The 17,483-nt window shown below is 41.1% G+C and overlaps 1 protein-coding gene and 1 long non-coding RNA gene across 3 annotated transcripts; both read left to right on the plus strand.

Moving 5' to 3' along the window:
- The first annotated feature begins 947 nt into the window (after positions 1-947).
- On the plus strand, positions 948-7,819 carry LOC129409752 (NLR family CARD domain-containing protein 3-like). Of its 2 annotated transcripts, XM_055156328.1 has the most exons (4): positions 948-1,048; positions 2,967-3,067; positions 4,787-4,983; positions 5,093-7,819. In XM_055156328.1, the coding sequence occupies exons 3-4, from the start codon at positions 4,839-4,841 to the stop codon at positions 6,703-6,705; spliced, it is 1,758 nt and encodes a 585-aa protein (XP_055012303.1). In that variant the 5' UTR covers positions 948-1,048; positions 2,967-3,067; positions 4,787-4,838; the 3' UTR covers positions 6,706-7,819. The 2 variants fall into 2 exon arrangements, with proteins under 2 accessions (XP_055012303.1, XP_055012304.1); XM_055156329.1 differs by lacking the exon at positions 948-1,048 and having other exon boundaries at positions 2,279-3,067.
- A 6,781-nt stretch (positions 7,820-14,600) lies between these two features.
- LOC129409907 (uncharacterized) lies at positions 14,601-16,823 on the plus strand. The gene is made up of 2 exons (XR_008632636.1): positions 14,601-14,670; positions 15,823-16,823. It is a non-coding gene; the product is annotated as an uncharacterized LOC129409907 (long non-coding RNA).
- The last annotated feature ends 660 nt before the right edge of the window (positions 16,824-17,483 follow it).

Below are 17,483 nucleotides of genomic sequence, written 5' to 3' on the forward strand. Positions count from 1 at the left end.
AATTACTGATCTCCAAAGAAGAGAAAACCTGCAGATGTTGTTGAAATACTTCAATAAATATTTAGTTTCCTCCACGACTTTGTCCCAGTTTTTAATTTTGGCCTCTGTGAGTTTGAGTTTGACTCTCCTGATCGAGAGACGCCACACGTCCCTGTTTCCTCAGGACAGTTTCAGTTTTGAGTCTGTGTCTCTGTCCCACAGATTTATACAAAACCACTGATCTGTCCCAGTTTATACAAGAAATGTCCCAGTGTCTCTATTTTTCACCAATCTGATCCTGGAACAGGTCAAGAGAAACAAACTGACATTTGTTTCGGGAAAATACAGAAAAATGACAAAACACAAAGAAAATGTGATTAAACTGACTCATGTTCGTCATAAATGGGCCGAGAACAGAACAATTTTCCTTAATTACACTAAATTCACAATTTTATTATCACCAATGACCAAAAAAAAAAAAAACAGGAGATGTCCCAGTTTATGATTTTGAAAATCCATCCATACCATTTTCTTCCACTTATCCGGGGTCGGTTCTCGGGGGCTTCAGTCTGAGCAGGGACTCCCAGACTTCCTTCACCCCAGACACTTCCTCCAGCTCCTCCGGGGAACCCCGAGGTGTTCCCAGGCCAGTCCAGAGACATAGTCCCTCCAGTGTGTCCTGGGTCTTCCTCCTCCCGGTGGGACATGAACACCTCCTGAGGGACACGTCCAGGAGACATCAGAACAGATGCCCGAGCCTCAACTGCTCCTCTCCACGTGGAGGAGCAGCGGCTCTACTCCGAGCTCCTCCCGTGTGACTGAGCTCCTCACTCTGTCTCTAAGGGAGACGCCCAGACACCCTGCGGAGGAAACTCATTTCGACGCTTGTATCTGTGATTTTGAAAATCTGGTCACTACATTTGTCTCACTATTATTTTGTCCCTACAGGAGCAAAGATGACGAATCTACAGAAGGAAACACTGAGGAAGAGGAAGAGGAAGAGGAAGATTCAGACGGATGAGGAGAAAGAGGCTGATGTTGTTCAAAAGAGGAAACTTGGCTCCAGCAGGTATGAGTCTGTCAGAGTTTGGGGCCAGTGTGGTCAACAGGACGAACATTTTAAAAGTCATTTCTGACGCCTGTTTCCATATAAATGAAACCAAAACTCCTTCAGGAAAAGATCAGATGTTTCTTTATTTTCACATGATCCATGAACAAGGTCAAAAGACTCTTCCTCATCAATGTTCAACACTGGTTTTATTACAAGTCTTAAACAGGCAACAACCCACAGAAAACACGGTCACACAGTGGATACAAATAGTTTGTGAAATGTCAGTATTTGGACTGATTTGTGCAGGTTTGATTTTTAATCTTTAGTTGTTTATTTTCAAGACGCCTGCAGATCAAACCCTGTTTTCACCCTCCTCACTATGTGTGGCTTTGTGCAGCGTCGTCATTTTGGTCCAAATGTTAAAAAAAATACTCGTGACGTACAGCAGGAGGAAAGACCACAGCCTGGTCCTGGTCTAGACCTGGTCTAGACCAGGACCAGGCTGTGGTCTTTCCTCCTAGTTTAGACCTGGTCTAGACCTGGTTTAGTCCTGGTTTAGTCCTGGTTTAGTCCTGGTTTAGTCCTGGTTTAGTCCTGGTTTAGTCCTGGTTTACCTGGTTTAGTCCTGGTTTAGTTTAGTCCTGGTTTAGTCCTGGTTTAGTCCTGGTTTACCTGGTTTAGACCTGGTTTAGTCCTGGGTCCTGGTTTAGACCTGGTTTAGACCTGGTTTAGTCCTGGTTTAGTCCTGGTTTAGTCCTGGTTTAGTCCTGGTTTAGTCCTGGTTTAGACCTGGTTTAGTCCTGGTTTAGTCCTGGTTTAGTCCTGGTTTAGTCCTGGTTTACCTGGTTTAGTCCCTGGTTTAGTCCTGGTTTAGTCCTGGTTTAGTCCTGGTTTACCTGGTTTAGTCCTGGTTTACCTGGTTTAGTCCTGGTTTAGACCTGGTTTAGTCCTGGTTTAGTCCTGGTTTAGTCCTGGTTTAGTCCTGGTTTAGTCCTGGTTTACTGGTTTAGACCTGGTTTACCTGGTCCTGGTTTAGTCCTGGTTTACCTGGTTTAGTCCTGGTTTAGTCCTGGTTTAGACCTGGTTTAGACCTGGTTTAGTCCTGGTTTAGTCCTGGTTTAGTGTAGTAGACCTGGTTTAGACCTGGTTTAGTCCTGGTTTAGTCCTGTTTTGGTTTACCTGGTTTACCTGGTTTAGTCCTGGTTTACCTGGTTAGTCCTGGTTTAGTCCTGGTTTAGACCTGGTTTAGTCCTGGTTTAGTCCTGGTTTAGTCCTGGTTTAGTCCTGGTTTAGAACTTGTTTGTTTATGAAGTGGTTGTAGATAAATATTGTTTTTGTCTTGTTTTTTCATGTCTCCATGTCCCAAGACAAATTTCTCCCATGGGAGACAATTTAATAATATTAAAAATGAACTTTTCTGATGTTGAGATTTAAAATGTCCCAGTTTGAACAGAAGGATCCACAGGGGTCAGAGGTCAGAGGTCAGAGTTCTCTTGACCCCTCCCCTCCCTCTCTCCTTCAGTCCTGCAGGTGTTGTTCACTTCAGCTGCATTTCTGTTTCAAATGTTCGTGTGCAGAGTTTATGTTGAGTCAGACTTTAATGTTTTCACATCCACAGTAGATTTGATTTGATTTATTCTGTTTTACATTCAGAAAACACAGAATATTTCTTCTTCCTAATTACAAACACATTTTGTAATTGATCAGAACAATCGCTCTTGTCACGATTCAGATTCTTTTAGTTATATAAAGTCAAATGTGTTTCAGTTCTGTGGAGCGTCACTTCCTGCCATGGCCACAGGAAGTTCTATGTCAAAGAAGAATATAATGAACTTTCAACATGTTCCTGAGGCAATTATGCCCAGTGATGTTTCTACATAAGAGTCATGCATTTAAATGTTCTCATATTAACATTTCTTTTGTTCATATTTTATAGTTTGGAGGAGACTGTGGAGTCGACTGGACCCAGACCTTTGTCTCTGAAGAGTGATCGATCTATGGGTTTCAGCCTTTGTCCTTTCAACTGGAGCCAAACAGGTAACCAGAACTGTGTTATTTTAAGTTGGTTCATGTTGGTGTCATGTAAATCAACTTGTGTTTCTCATGTGATTATGAATAAACTGTAGGTGTGACAGAGACATTAGACACTTGTTATTCATAAATAGAAATGTTAGAGATGTTTGGACTGAATGATCTGGGACAAATCTGTGTGTGATTATATTTGTCAGAGCTTTTACAGCCTGAGTCCTCTGTCCTCTTGTCCTGTTATCAACGCTCCATGAACCTGCTCAAACAAAACACATCACTGACCCCAGACTCTTTTCAAGCCCAGAGGAACAAGTTTACAGAGAACAAGCTTTTTCCTGCAGCTGCTGTGTTCTTTGGGCCCAATATAAATATATATTATATAATATTCAACAAAGAAATACACAAACTTATTTGTTAGAGATTGGCTTCACAGCTTCATATGGCTTAAAAAACATTTTCTGAAGCTACTGTGAAAACATAATTTCACTTTAGTTTATTCACGGTCAGTGGCGGCTGGTGGCATCATTTTGTAAAATATTTATTATATATATTTATAAATATATATGATAAATATATGTATTATATATGTGACACCCAGTCCCAACAACACAACACACACCCACACAACAACAAACACACACCCACAACACAACACACACACCCAGTCCCAACAACACAACACACAACCCAGCCCAACAACACAACGTAACACACACCCAGTCCCAACAACACAACACACACCCAGTCCCAACAACACAACACACAACCAGCCCCAACAACACAACGTGACACACACCCAGTCCCAACAACACAACACACACCAGTCCCAACAACACAACAACACCCCAACAACACAACGTGACACACAACCAGCCCCAACAACACACACAACACACACCCAGCCCCAACAACACAACGTAACACACACCCAGCCCCAACAACACAACGTACTACAGCACAGCCTACAGTAGTAAGATGGCGGCAGTGGGGAGTTGGGGCTGGGCGGGACAGAGTGAGCAGCTCAATCACAATAGGTCAGGTGTGTGATAAATGTTTATTCAGATCAATCCCTTGATTTGAAGTCGTCCCCACCCTGCGCCCCAAGACGTACTTCAGGTCTGTGATGTAAAGTCACGGGAAGAAGCAACGAAATGACGTCACGTTTTCTCCAAACTTCAGGCTCGTCCATAGAACTCCATTAAGTCGCTCGAACTCAGCGAACGCAAAAAACAAACACATGAACCAAATAAAGTGATATAAAAGTGATATTACTCAAAGTGATTTTAACATGACAAATATATGTCTATGCAGATACACGGTCAATTTTAACAAAATATTAAACATATAGCGACTTTATACATTTTTTTTTAATCTAGGTCAAGTTAGGGAGTGCAGCGAACTTGCGTCTATTGTTCAGACGCCACTGTTCACGGTGATGGAGAGGGCCATACGCTTTGTGTCAGTTTTTGTTTCATGTGGATAGTCCCAGTAAACCATAAACCAGGACAACAAATCTGCAAACTCACGGTTACAGCGAATTCCACCTGAGAATTCTGACCTGTTTAACTACAGGGATCCTAGAACCTTCTGATATCAAGTGAACACAACTTATCTGAGCATTCTGCCCATGGAATCTGTTAAACCTGAACTGCCAAAGACTGAATCACACTTTGGGTCCACTGTACCTGTGTGAACACTGTATCTGAATAAATCTTTTGTTTCCTGCAGACCCCTGGTTCCACGTTGTTGTGTTTGTGAAGAGACTTTTGAAGGAGATCCCATGTTTCTGAGCTGTTCTCATGTGGCCTGTACTCGCTGTGTAATGAAGAACACTGAGTCACAGACAACAGGTCATATCCACTGTCCTCAGTGTGAAACCAAACAGAGACTCACACCAACTCTACAGGCGCTCAGACTCCTGACAGGTGAGTCCAGGCCTCACCTAGGCCCATGTGTCCATCATCTAACCTGTACTCAAGTGGTTACTTCTGGTACTGCAGCAAACACTCACTCATCTTTTTGTTCATGTTCCAGGGGACGATAAACTCTTTCACTTAATTGTGAAACTGAAGGAGGAGATGCACAAAAGGTTTTCTATGACGACTGAAGGAAACGGAGATGAGAGGAGTCCCCTGAAACACATCTACACTTCACTGTCCATCAACTTTGGCAAGAGAGAAGTTCTCCCAGGACACTACTCCACGATGATGAAAAGAACAGATTCTCAGGTAGCAGAGGTCCAATTCAATGATCTTTTCCATTCTCCACCAGTGAAGACCAGAACTGTCCTGACAAACGGAGTGGCTGGAATTGGAAAATCTTTTTGTGTCCAAAAGTTCATTGTGGACTGGGCTGAAGACGCTGCTCAAAAAGATGCTCATTTTGTTTTCTGTCTGGCTTTTCGAGAGCTTAATTTGATCAAAAATGAGATAAGTTTGCTCCAGCTCCTGACAGACTTCCACCCGGCTCTGAGCGGCACAGACCCACAGGTCTTAGACTGGACTAAAGTGATCCTGATCCTGGATGGTTTTGATGAGAGCCGGTTTGAGCTGGACTTCAGAAACACAGAGAGAGTCACATCGCTGCAGGAGGTCACTTCTGTGTCCAACCTCATGTTGAACCTGATCCAGGGAAACCTGCTCCCTTCAGCCCAGCTCTGGGTCACCTCTCGGCCAGCGGCCTCTCATCAGATCCCCGGAGAGTTCATCCACACAGTCACTGAGATTCAAGGCTTCAACGATCTCCAAAAGGAAGAATATTTCAGGAAGAGGTTCAGGAACAAACCAGAGCTCGCTGAAATGGTGATTTCACATGTGAAGTCATCACATTCACTGGACTTGTTGTGCCAGATCCCCATCTTCTGCTGGATGTACTCTGTTTTATTTGAGGAGGTGTTTGGAGGAGAGGAGCAGACTGGAGCTCCTCAGACCCTCACTGAGATGATGGCAGCGTTCGTGTTTATTCAAACCAAGCGCAGCAGCAGAAAATATGACAAGACCCCAGAGAAAGAGAGAACCAAGCTTCTAAAAGCTAAAAGAGAGTTCCTCCTTAAAGTCGGCAAACTGGCCTTCATCCACGTGCTAAACAACAACCTGATCTTTTATGAAGAAGATCTACAACAGTGTGGACTTGAGTTCAAAGAAGCCACAGTTGAATCTGGGTTTTTCAGCTCCATTCTCCAACAAGAGCAGCTGTTTTTGCAGCAGAACGTGTATTTCTTTGTGCACCCGATCGTACAAGAGTTCTTTGCTGCTCTTTATGTTTACGACTGTTTTACCAACAACAAACCCTGGGCTCCAGAGCTGAGCTCCTTCTTGGGTCTAGAGTCATCAGAGTCCTCCTCCAGACCTCCAGTGTTTGACCTTCTAAAGATGGTGGTCAACAAAGTTCTGAAGATGAACAGTGGTACCTTGTACTACTTCCAGCGTTTCCTTCTCGGTCTTGTGCTTGAATCGAATCAGAGATTTATTCCTGGATTACTGCGCCCCCTAGAGTCAAGTGAAGATACTGTTAAAAACATGTTGATCCACCTCAAAGTCATTCGACGCAAAACCATCTCCCCAGACACCTGCATCAACCTGATTAAAACCATGGTGGAGATGGGAGACACTAAGAGCAGTGAAGAGATACAGGAGTATTTTAAATAAAACAACGTCATTTGACTGAAGCTGAACACTGTGGGTGACCAGATTTTATGAATCAAAAACTGGGATGTCTTTGTTTGGGATAATTAAGGACACAGTTGTGCTCTCAGTTCATTCATGACATATTCACTGATGTTTAACCTCAGAGAGTCAGAGCAACTGAGAATATGATTTTGTGTTCTGGTCATTTTCAAGCTCAGTTTTCTGAATTTTGTCCAAACAAATGACAATTTATTTCTCTCTTTATTGTTGACGAGAATCAGACTGGTCAAAAATAGAAACATCTGGGACGTTTGTAGAAAAAGTGGGACAAATCTGTGGTTTTGTGTAAATCTGAGGCAGAGACACAGGCTCAGAATCGGGATTGTTCCGGTCAAAAAGGACGTCTGTCCACTCGAGTCAACTTCTTTATCCACCTTATTCCTGAAGTTGCTGTGAAGTTTGGTTTTGCCGCTCCTCTACTACTTTTTATTACACACATGTACTTTTTAATTGTTAATGCAGCATATGTGTAAATTCTGGCCAAAAGGGTTAAAAATAAGTTATTGTGGACTAGGTCAGAGGAGAGGGTTCGGCTGATGATTTTGGTTTGTGGCTGGTGACGTATATTAAGTAACGGACACGTGAAAAAACATTTAACAAAACGCCAAATCTTTACAATCTGCAGATCATTTGTCAGGTTTGATAGTTAAAGTACACAGTCAAGTTCACAGTCACAATGTTTAACCATATGCAACAGTATTTAAAAGTATTTAAGAGTAATAGTCCAGGGTATTTCCCAACAACATTTACCACAACAGCAGTAACAGTCACTATGGTTATGTTCAGACTGCAGGGCTTAACGCTCAATTCGGATTGTTTTTTGTGAAATTCAATGTTTTTTCGAGGTCGTTCACATTTCCAATTAAATGTGACTTGTATGTGACTCCAGTGTGAACATTAAACGGCCCAAAAGTGTCTCACATGTGACACTGGAGACACGACGACGTCAACCGCAGCGAGCGAGAGAGATTTTAAAGTTCCTCTCGTACCGGAGCCAGAACATGAACAACTTATTTGTTTTAAGGAGGAGATTGAGAAGGAGAAGGACGAGGTTTTTGGTCGTGGTGTTTTGTCGTAGAAAGGTGTGTTTGTGAGCGGTGAGTGGAGATGTGCTTCACTTCAGTCACACGGAGTTCATTAACAATTTTCGTACGACGAGAAGAATGTTTGTGTACGTTTGTGTCTTGTTGATAACGTGTAGGTGGATGAATGCACTTTGTCCGTTCACACTGAAGTCACATGTTAAAGATCAGATATGTATCAGTTTCAGGAGCACATATCCAAGTGTCCTGGGTCACATTTGAAAAAATCGGATCTGTGTGGTTCAGACTGACATTAAAAGATCAGATACAGGAACATAGAGGCCAAAAAATTGGTTTTGGGAACTTCAGGCTGCAGTCTGAAGATGGTGGAGAAGTGTAAGGAGCGACCGTGCTAAGCCTCTTAAAGGTTGTATAGAGGATTTTTTAAAGAACGAGAAATACAGCGACAGTCCTTTTTCAAATGTTGCGCATGTGTGACACCACCTTCCTCCTCCACAGCTCCTCAGTAGAAACACCTCCTCCTCCCGCCTCTTTACTCTAGAAATCACGCTTGTTTACAGCCAGTGCGCGTTCAGAATTACTGTTGAAGTTGAAAATAATTTAGCGACGCGTCAGTTTTTAAGACCCTTCGTCTGCTTCATTTGCGCAATTGCTGGAAGAAATCTCCAAGAATCACCTCAGTTTGGCTTCGCTCCTTTTTTCTCCTGCTCTTCGTCTTTCATCGACCTCTAAAACCGACTTTCTTTGGCGGCAAACCGGTCGTGGATTCTCGTCCGACATCGCGACAAACTTTGCGCGAACTGCGAGGAAGCGACAGTTCGAAAAAGCCTCTAAGAACCGTCGCATAAACCGTGAAATCTCCGTGCGCCGACGAGTCATTTACACTAGAAACGTAGGGAGTTTGATTGACAACCCAACAGCCAATAGAAAATGAGGGAGCCTCGTTTTCTATTGGCTGATGTTTATCTGGCCTCAACACGTCCACGGTTGATGGATTTTCATTCTTTTTTTTTTTGTTCATCATCATAATTACAAAGCTGCTGCGTCTCTGTGATGGTATTTAAAACTTTCACTGACAATTTGAAACAACAACAACAAAAAATCCTTCATACAACCTTTAACAGGCGGCAGAAGGACGAAGATGATGTGATAACCAGTGTTGGGAAGTTTACTTTTAAAATGTAATCCCCTACAGATTACAGATTACACACCCCAAAATGTAGTTTGTAACGTAATCCATTAAATTACTGAAAGTGAGTAATGTAATCTGAATACTTTGGATTACTTGATTTGCTGTAGAGAAGCAAAGACGAGGAAACTTAACCATATTAAAAATATTATTGATAAAAGAGGAGGAGACACGTCCATGCAGCATGGTCCTGTTAAATCCTGTTTTAGTCCTGTTTTAGTCCTGGTTTAGATCTGGTTTTAGTCCTGGTTTAGTCCTGTTAAATCCTGTTTTAGTCCTGGTTTAGACCTGGTTTAGATCTGGTTTTAGTCCTGGTTTAGACCTGGTTTAGATCTAGTTTTAGTCCTGGTTTAGACCTGGGTTAGATCTAGTTTTAGTCCTAGTTTAGACCTGGTTTAGATCTAGTTTTAGTCCTGGTTTAGACCTGGTTTAGACCTGGTTTAGACCTGGTTTAGACCTGGTTTAGATCTAGTTTTAGTCCTGGTTTAGTTTCCAGCAATGAGTGGAATTACCGAAAACAAAATAAATAAAATAAAAATAAAGTGAAAACAGTAAAATCCCTCTGTTTAATCCATTTATTTCAACAAAGTAACTGTAATCCAATTACCACTCACTGAAACAGTAACTGTAACTGAATACAGTTACTCACCATCTGTACTCTGATTACATAACTCCAGTACATGTAATCTGTTACTCCCCAACACTGCTGGAGAGAAATGAAATTAATGCTTTAAAGTGCATTAGCCAAGTAATATAAAAATGACACCGTGGTCTGTAATCGGCGACATTAGTACGAACGTATCTGAGAAAACACGATTACGTCACGTCAGCTGTTTTGGTCGACAAAAAGCGTCCGTATCAACAAGTCAGCATCGACATCGTCAACATTTCTCGTTGAGTTTCAACTTTTCAAAGTCACTTTTTTGATTGAACATTCAGTGACTCGAGTGAGATGATGAAGTCAGGTCCAAATAATTAAATTAAAAACCTACTTCAAAATATGAAAAAGAAAAGAAAAAAAGAAAATGTCAGTTATGTAGAAGTACGTTGTTAGAAAAGTCTCTGAAAGTTTATTAATTGTAACTGAGGACCGTGTACTTTGGTTTTCTTCTGGTTCTGTTCTAGTTCTGGTTCAGTTCTGGTTTGGTTCTAGTTTAAATATTGTTTTTGTATGAAATGATGAAATAAAACATGCACCAGCATTAATCTCTGCACATTATATTTTTATATTATTTAATTTGATATTTGAACTTCAGTAAACATGTTTGTGTAAAGTGTTTTTTTTTTTTCTTCACTGTGTGACACTGATCTGTGTCAGGAGGTAAATATAGTTTGTGTGTGTAGATGTGACGTTTCCTGTTCGGTTGAATTGTACCTTGTGGTTTTTCTGTCATTTCAAAACTTAACCGTGTTAAACCATTGAGGAATGCACAGTTTTATATTGTTTGTGCATTAAACAAAACAGAAAAACAAAGAAATGTACAAAAAAAAGTTGAATAAATAACTAAAGACATTTCTCTGGTTTGGTTTGTGTCTGAAATCGGGTCAGAAATATCGAAAATCAGATAGTAACTGATACCAAAACAAGTATCGAAACTAGATCCTTATTTTTCACAAACAAAATGAACCTGTGAGACAAAAGGACACACGGGAATAGAAAAGAAAATACTACGGTTTAATGTGGAATAAAGGGGTGTGCGATGCTTTGAATATAACGATACGATGCACATCACGATACTCACGTCACGATTCGATACGTCACGATACTAAAACAACGGACGATGTATTGATCTGTTGATGAACTGTGACAGAGCCATAGTTCCTCTTCGCTCCTATGAAAAAGCATTTTATTGTTTATTGTTTATTTCAACTTCTAGTCATTGTCACAGAAGAACAAAGAAATTGCGTTTGGAGCCTCCCATAAAGTGCAAACCCATAAATAATAAATACCCCTTAAACCCAAGTGTAAACATTGACCCAGCGTGGCCTCAGTACAACATGAGACGGTTCTTATAGCAGCAAGATGAGGGTGTCAAGTAACGTACACAGACAGGGACGTTCAGACAGACACCTGAGAATCATGACAGAAAAATGCACCAGTGCAACCAGTTCAGTGTTATTAAAGGTTGTATGGAGGATTTTTTTGTTTGTTTCAAATTGTCAGTGAAAGTTCAAAATAGAATTATAGAGATGCAGCAGCCTTGTAATTATGGTAACCAAAAAAAAAAAAAAGAATGAAAATCCATCAACTGTGGACGTGGTGAGACCGGATAAACATCAGCCAATAGAAAACAAGGCTACCTCTTTATCTATTGGCTGTTGAGTTGTCAATCAAACTTCCTACGTGTCTAGCGTCACTGACTTGCCGGCGCACTGGGATCACACGGTTTATGTTTGCCTCTCACGCACTGATGCCGTTTACTCGACCAGCACAGCGGTTTCTTGGCGTCTTTTTCGAACTGTAGCTTCCTCTCAGTTCACACAGAGTTTGTTGTAATGGCCGTCAAGAATTCGTGACCAGTTCGTCGCAAAAGAAAGTCCGTTTTTGACGTCATGGAAAGAAGAAGAGATGGGGGAAAAGGAGCGAAGAGCGACATTTGAAAAAGAGCAAACAGTCGCTGCATTTCTCTTTCTTTGGAAAATCTTCTTTACAACCTTTAAAAGTTGGATGTGGTTTTTGTCCGTGAGAGGGGGGGGCAGAGAGGGGCCAAGGGGGGAGAGGGGCAGAGTTCTGTTGGCCAGTCTGGATGTTCTGGCCCGTTTGGACCTGGACCTTCTCCCTGAGGGCAGCAGGTGGAAAAAGGGTGCGCAGGGTGAAGTTGGTCCCGCAGGATGTTGTGCTCTCTTCTCAGACAGCGAGTGGAGTAGACGGTGCTGATTCCTGGCAGAGTCGTTCCAGTGATTCTACCGGCTGCTTTCACCACCTGCTGGAGTGTCTGCTGGTCAAAACCAACCAAAAAACCATACGTCAGAACACTGCTGACGGCACAGTTGTAAAAAGTTCAACATCAGAGGTCTGGGAATGTGGGCACTCCTCAATTTCCTCAGGTAGTAAAGGTGCTGTTGGGACGTCCGTACGGCTGAGGTGATGTGATTGTCCCAGGACAGGTCCTCAGTCACGGTTACCCCCAGGAATTTGAAGCTGCTCACCCTCTCCACCACCTCGGTGCCAATGAGGAGAGGTAGATGGTTGTTGTGACCTTTTCTGCGGAAATCCACAACAATCTCCTTGGTCTTTTTAGCGTTTAAAACCAAGTTATTGTGGTGGCACCATGACTCCAGGTGCATTTTCTACAAATCTTGGAGTCATTTTTGATTACAATTTTAAATATGAAAAGCAAGTAAACGCTGTTCTTAAATCCAGTAAAAAAGGAATAAAAATACTGGACAAGAAACTATTCTCATTTCACTGCTGCACTATTTTACACAAGTACAACCTGCTTCATTTTAATAATTTTGTTGATTTTAAATATGGATGTTTTATCTATAAAGTTTTGTCTGGACTTGTCCTCCTCTGTTACAGGATTTTATTAAAAAGTAAAGTCCGTCAGTGAGATCTAAAGTCACGGCCCGGAGGAACTGTGAGCGTGTCTCAGTCAGAGGCTCTAAGTCAGTGGGGCTTATTTTCAATGGAGACGTCGATCTCGATCTACCAGTCGATCTTTTTAAGGTCGTGTGGGTAGATCGTCTGACACAAACTTCCTGTGCTTATTTTAGCTCTTTTAAATCGTTTTTTATGTGTTTAATTGTTATTTTAAAGCAGTCCGTGTCAGATCTTTTCAGCCGGGTTACTGAGATTTGACGGTGTCTTTTTTATATCGCAGGTTTGGTTTGTTACTGATTTGCTTTGGTAAAGTTACATTTACTGTTCCTGAGATTTGTTTTGAGAGTTTCATTTTGTCTATCGTTTCAGAGTTATTTCATTATTTGTCTTTAGCTCTGCTGCACATTTTAACAGTTGCCGTCCTCGAGCTTTTAGCTGTATTTTGGTTGAAGTTGTCGGTTCGTGCTTGGGAAGGTTTAGCTCGTACACTGTAGTTTGCACCTTGGGGTTTTAAGAAGCTGTGATTGAGCGGTTGCACTTTACTTTTAGTTCAGAGTGGGGTTATCTCCTCTCAAGTCGTCCTTGTTTGGATGATTTTAATGTTTATTTCTGCAGGACTTTTGTTTCCTCTGCCCAGGGGCTGCAAGGTTTTATTCTGATTGTGGTGTATGATTTTAGAAAATTAGAACAAAAATAATGAAAAGATGTTTATTTGTTAAAGAGTTGAACCTATGGAAAAACTGTACAGAAGCATAGACTGTGTATATAAATGAACAACATGCTAAAAGTCGCGGTTCAAACAGGAAGTTCACGTGTGGCTCCTCTGGCTCCTTCTGACTCTGGCTCCCAGGTCTAAACTCGGACTAAACTAGGACTAAACCAGGACTAAACCAGGTCTAAACTAGGACTAAACTAGGACTAAACCAGGACTGAACCAGGACTAAACCAGGTCTAAACTAGGACTAAACTGGGACTAAACCAGGACTAAACTAGGACTAAACCAGGACTAAACCAGGTCTAAACCAGGTCTAAACAGGTCTAAACTGGACTAAACCAGGACTAAACCAGACTAAACCAGGACTAAACCAGGACTAAAACTAAACAGGACTAAACAGGTCTAAACTAGGACTAAACCAGGACTAAACCAGGACTAAACTAGGACTAAACCAGACTAAACAGGACTAAACCAGGTCTAAACTAGGACTAAACCAGGACTAAACAGGACTAAAGGACTAAACAGGACTAAACCAGGACTAAACCAGGTCTAAACCAGGTCTAAACTAGGACTAAACCAAAGGACTAAACCAGGTCTAAAACAGGACTAAACCAGGACTAAACTAGGACTAAACCAGGACTAAAAGGACTAAACCAGGTCTAAACTAGGACTAAACCAGGACTAAACCAGGTCTAAACTAGGACTAAACTAAAGGACTAAACCAGGACTAAACCAGGACTAAACCAGGTCTAAAACTAGGACTAAACCAGGACTAAAACCAGGACTAAAGTAGGACTAAACCAGGACTAAACCAGGACTAAACCAGGTCTAAACCAGGTTAAACTAGGACTAAAACTAAAGGACTAAAACCAGGAACTAAACCAGGACTAAACCAGGTCTAAAACTAGGACTAAACCAGGACTAAACCAGGACTAAACTAGGACTAAACCAGGACTAAACCAGGTCTAAACCAGGACTAAACTAGGACTAAACAGGACTAAACCAGGACTAAACCAGGACTAAACTAAACCAGGACTAAACCAGGACTAAACCAGGACTAAACCAGGTCTAAACTAGGACTAAACCAGGACTAAACCAGGACTAAACCAGGACTAAACCAGGACTAAACCAGGACTAAACCAGGTCTAAACTAGGACTAAACCAGGACTAAACCAGGACTAAACCAGGACTAAACCAGGTCTAAACTAAACCAGGACTAAACCAGGACTAAACCAGGACTAAACCAGGACTAAACCAGGACTAAACCAGGACTAAACCAGGACTAAACCAGGACTAAAACAGGACTAAACCAGGACTAAACCAGGTCTAAACCAGGTCTAAAACCAGGACTAAACCAGGTCTAAACTAGGACTAAACCAGGACTAAACCAGGTCTAAACCAGGTCTAAACCAGGACTAAACCAGGTCTAAACCAGGTCTAAACTAACTAGGACTAAAAGGACAAACAGGACTAAACCAGGACTAAACTAAACCAGGACTAAACAGGACAGGACTAACCAGGACTAAAAGGACTAAAACAGGACTAAACTAAACTAAACCAGGACTTAATCCAGGACTAAAACCAGGACAATATCAAGTAATCCAAAGTATTCAGATTACATTTACTCACTTTAAGTAATTTAATGGATTACGTTACAAACTACATTTCGGGGTGTGTAATCTGTAATCTGTAGGGGATTACATTTTTAAAGTAACCTTCCCAACACTGCTGGTTATTTTCTGTGTTTATTTTAATCTTGTAAATACCAAATATGTGTAAATCTTAAATGACCTTGAAACTGTTATTTTGACCTGCTGTTCCTGTCCTGACCGCTAGATGGAGCCAGAGCGCCTCCTTCTATAATTATTGCTCGGTTTTGGACTCGTTAAAACTTTTTTTATTTTTTTTAATCTTTGTCATTATATTTTATTGTGATGTTTGAGCTCCTGTGTCTAAATAATTTATCTTGTGAATCAATAAAGTTTGTTTAAGTCTAATTTGACCTCGACTCTTGACGCGTTGTTTTTATTTTAAATGTGATTTTTTTGTTCCAGGATCAAACCAGGACTAAACCAGGTCTAAACCAGGTCTAAACCAGGTCTAAAACAGGACTAAACCAGGACTAAACCAGGACTAAACCAGGACTAAACCAGGACTAAACCAGGCAGGACTAAACCAGGACTAAACTAAACCAGGACTAAACCAGGTCTAAACCAGGTCTAAACCAGGACTAAACCAGGACTAAACCAGGTCTAAACTAAACCAGGACTAAACCAGGTCTAAACCAGGACTAAACCAGGACTAAACAGGACCAGGACTAAACCAGGACTAAACTAGGACTAAACCAGGAACTAAACCAGGACTAAACCAGGACTAAACCAGGACTAAACCAGGACTAAACCAGGACTAAACCAGGACTAAACCAGGTCTAAACCAGGACTAAACCAGGACTAAACCAGGTCTAAACTAGGACTAAACTAGGACTAAACCAGGACTAAACCAGGACTAAACCAGGTCTAAACCAGGACTAAACCAGGACTAAACCAGGACTAAATCTAGGACTAAACCAGGACTAGGACTAAACCAGGACTTAATCCAGGACTAAAACTAGGACTAAAACCAGGACAATATCAAGTAATCCAAAGTATTCAGATTACATTACTCACTTTAAGTAGTTTAATGGATTACGTTATAAACTATCTTCTGCCTCCAGTTAAGTGTTTTCCAACCTAAGCCTCGGCAGCTTAACATCAAAATGGTCCCAGAAAAGACAAGATGCGGCTTTATGTTTCAAGACCATTTATCCTTTTTTGTAAAACTGTGAAACAGATACAAGAAATACTTCAGTATTAACATGTACAGACTGTGTGGCTAGAATATAACAGTTAACAGAAACAAAAACGTTTTTATACATATATTAAACATAAAAATATCCCATCAAGTAACACAGAAAATATCATTTAATCGCATGTAACTTACAGATTATGGTTTGCCCAGGGTTTCCCAAGATTTCACAAGTTTGGTTTGGTCTTAGCACCTCCAAAACCGTTACTGACTTGTCTTGCGCTTACAAGTGGAGGCCGCTAGATGGCGCTGCCACGCATAAACTAATTAAAGAAGAAGAACGGAAAAGTGAAGATATAATGACAAAGTCTCCCTCTACTGGACAAACAGGGGAAAACACTAACACTTTACACAAACCCAAACCAACAGAATTCAAATGAAATGAAGGACAGAATAAACTACATTTCGGGGTGTGTAATCTGTAATCTGTAGGGGATTACATTTTTAAAGTAACCTTCCCAACACTGCTGGTTATTTTCTGTGTTTATTTTAATCTTGTAAATACCAAATATGTGTAAATCTTAAATTACCTTGAAACTGTTATTTTGACCTGCTGTTCCTGTCCTGACCGCTAGATGGAGCCAGAGCGCCTCCTTCTATAATTATTACTCGGTTTTGGACTCGTTAAAACTTTTTTTTTATTTTTTTTTAATCTTTGTCATTATATTTTATTGTGATGTTTGAGCTCCTGTGTCTAAATAATTTATCTTGTGAATCAATAAAGTTTGTTTAAGTCTAATTTGACCTCGACTCTTGACGCGTTGTTTTTATTTTAAATGCGATTTTTTTGTTCCAGGATCAAACCAGGACTAAACCAGGTCTAAACTAGGACTAAACCAGGTCTAAACCAGGACTAAACCAGGTCTAAACCAGGACTAAACCAGGACTAAACCAGGTCTAAACCAGGACTAAACCAGGTCTAAACCAGGACTAAACCAGGTCTAAACCAGGACTAAACCAGGACTAAACCAGGTCTAAACTAGGACTAAACCAGGACTAAACTAGGACTAAACCAGGACTAAACTAGGTCTAAACTAGGACTAAACCAGGTCTAAATTAGGACTAAACCAGGACTAAACTAGGTCTAAACTAGGACTAAACCAGGTCTAAACCAGGACTAAACCAGGACTAAACTAGGTCTAAACTAGGACTAAACCAGGTCTAAATTAGGACTAAACCAGGACTAAACCAAGATTAAATTAAGACTAAACCGGGACTAAGTCAGGACTAAACCAGGACTAAACTGGGACTAAACCAGGACTAAACCAGGTTTAAATTAAGACTAAACCAGGACTAAACAAAAGTCGCAGACGTTCAGAAATAATCAGAACAGCCTCATGAGATCTTAACAGAACACTGTAGTTACGGGAAAGAGACTAAAATTCCATGACTTTTCCAGGATTT

Source organism: Boleophthalmus pectinirostris, unplaced genomic scaffold (assembly GCF_026225935.1).
Source record: "Boleophthalmus pectinirostris isolate CB_2022bp ecotype Guang Dong unplaced genomic scaffold, ASM2622593v1 HiC_scaffold_20, whole genome shotgun sequence".
Taxonomy (NCBI): Eukaryota; Metazoa; Chordata; class Actinopteri; order Gobiiformes; family Gobiidae; genus Boleophthalmus; species Boleophthalmus pectinirostris.

Bases quoted from the DNA above. Each gene is read 5' to 3' on its own strand.
- LOC129409752 (XM_055156328.1), top strand. From the start codon at position 4,839: ATGTTTCTGAGCTGTTCTCATGTGGCCTGTACTCGCTGTGTAATGAAG. The intron at 4,984-5,092 runs GTGAGTCCAGGC...TTCATGTTCCAG, and splicing joins GGCGCTCAGACTCCTGACAG to GGGACGATAAACTCTTTCAC.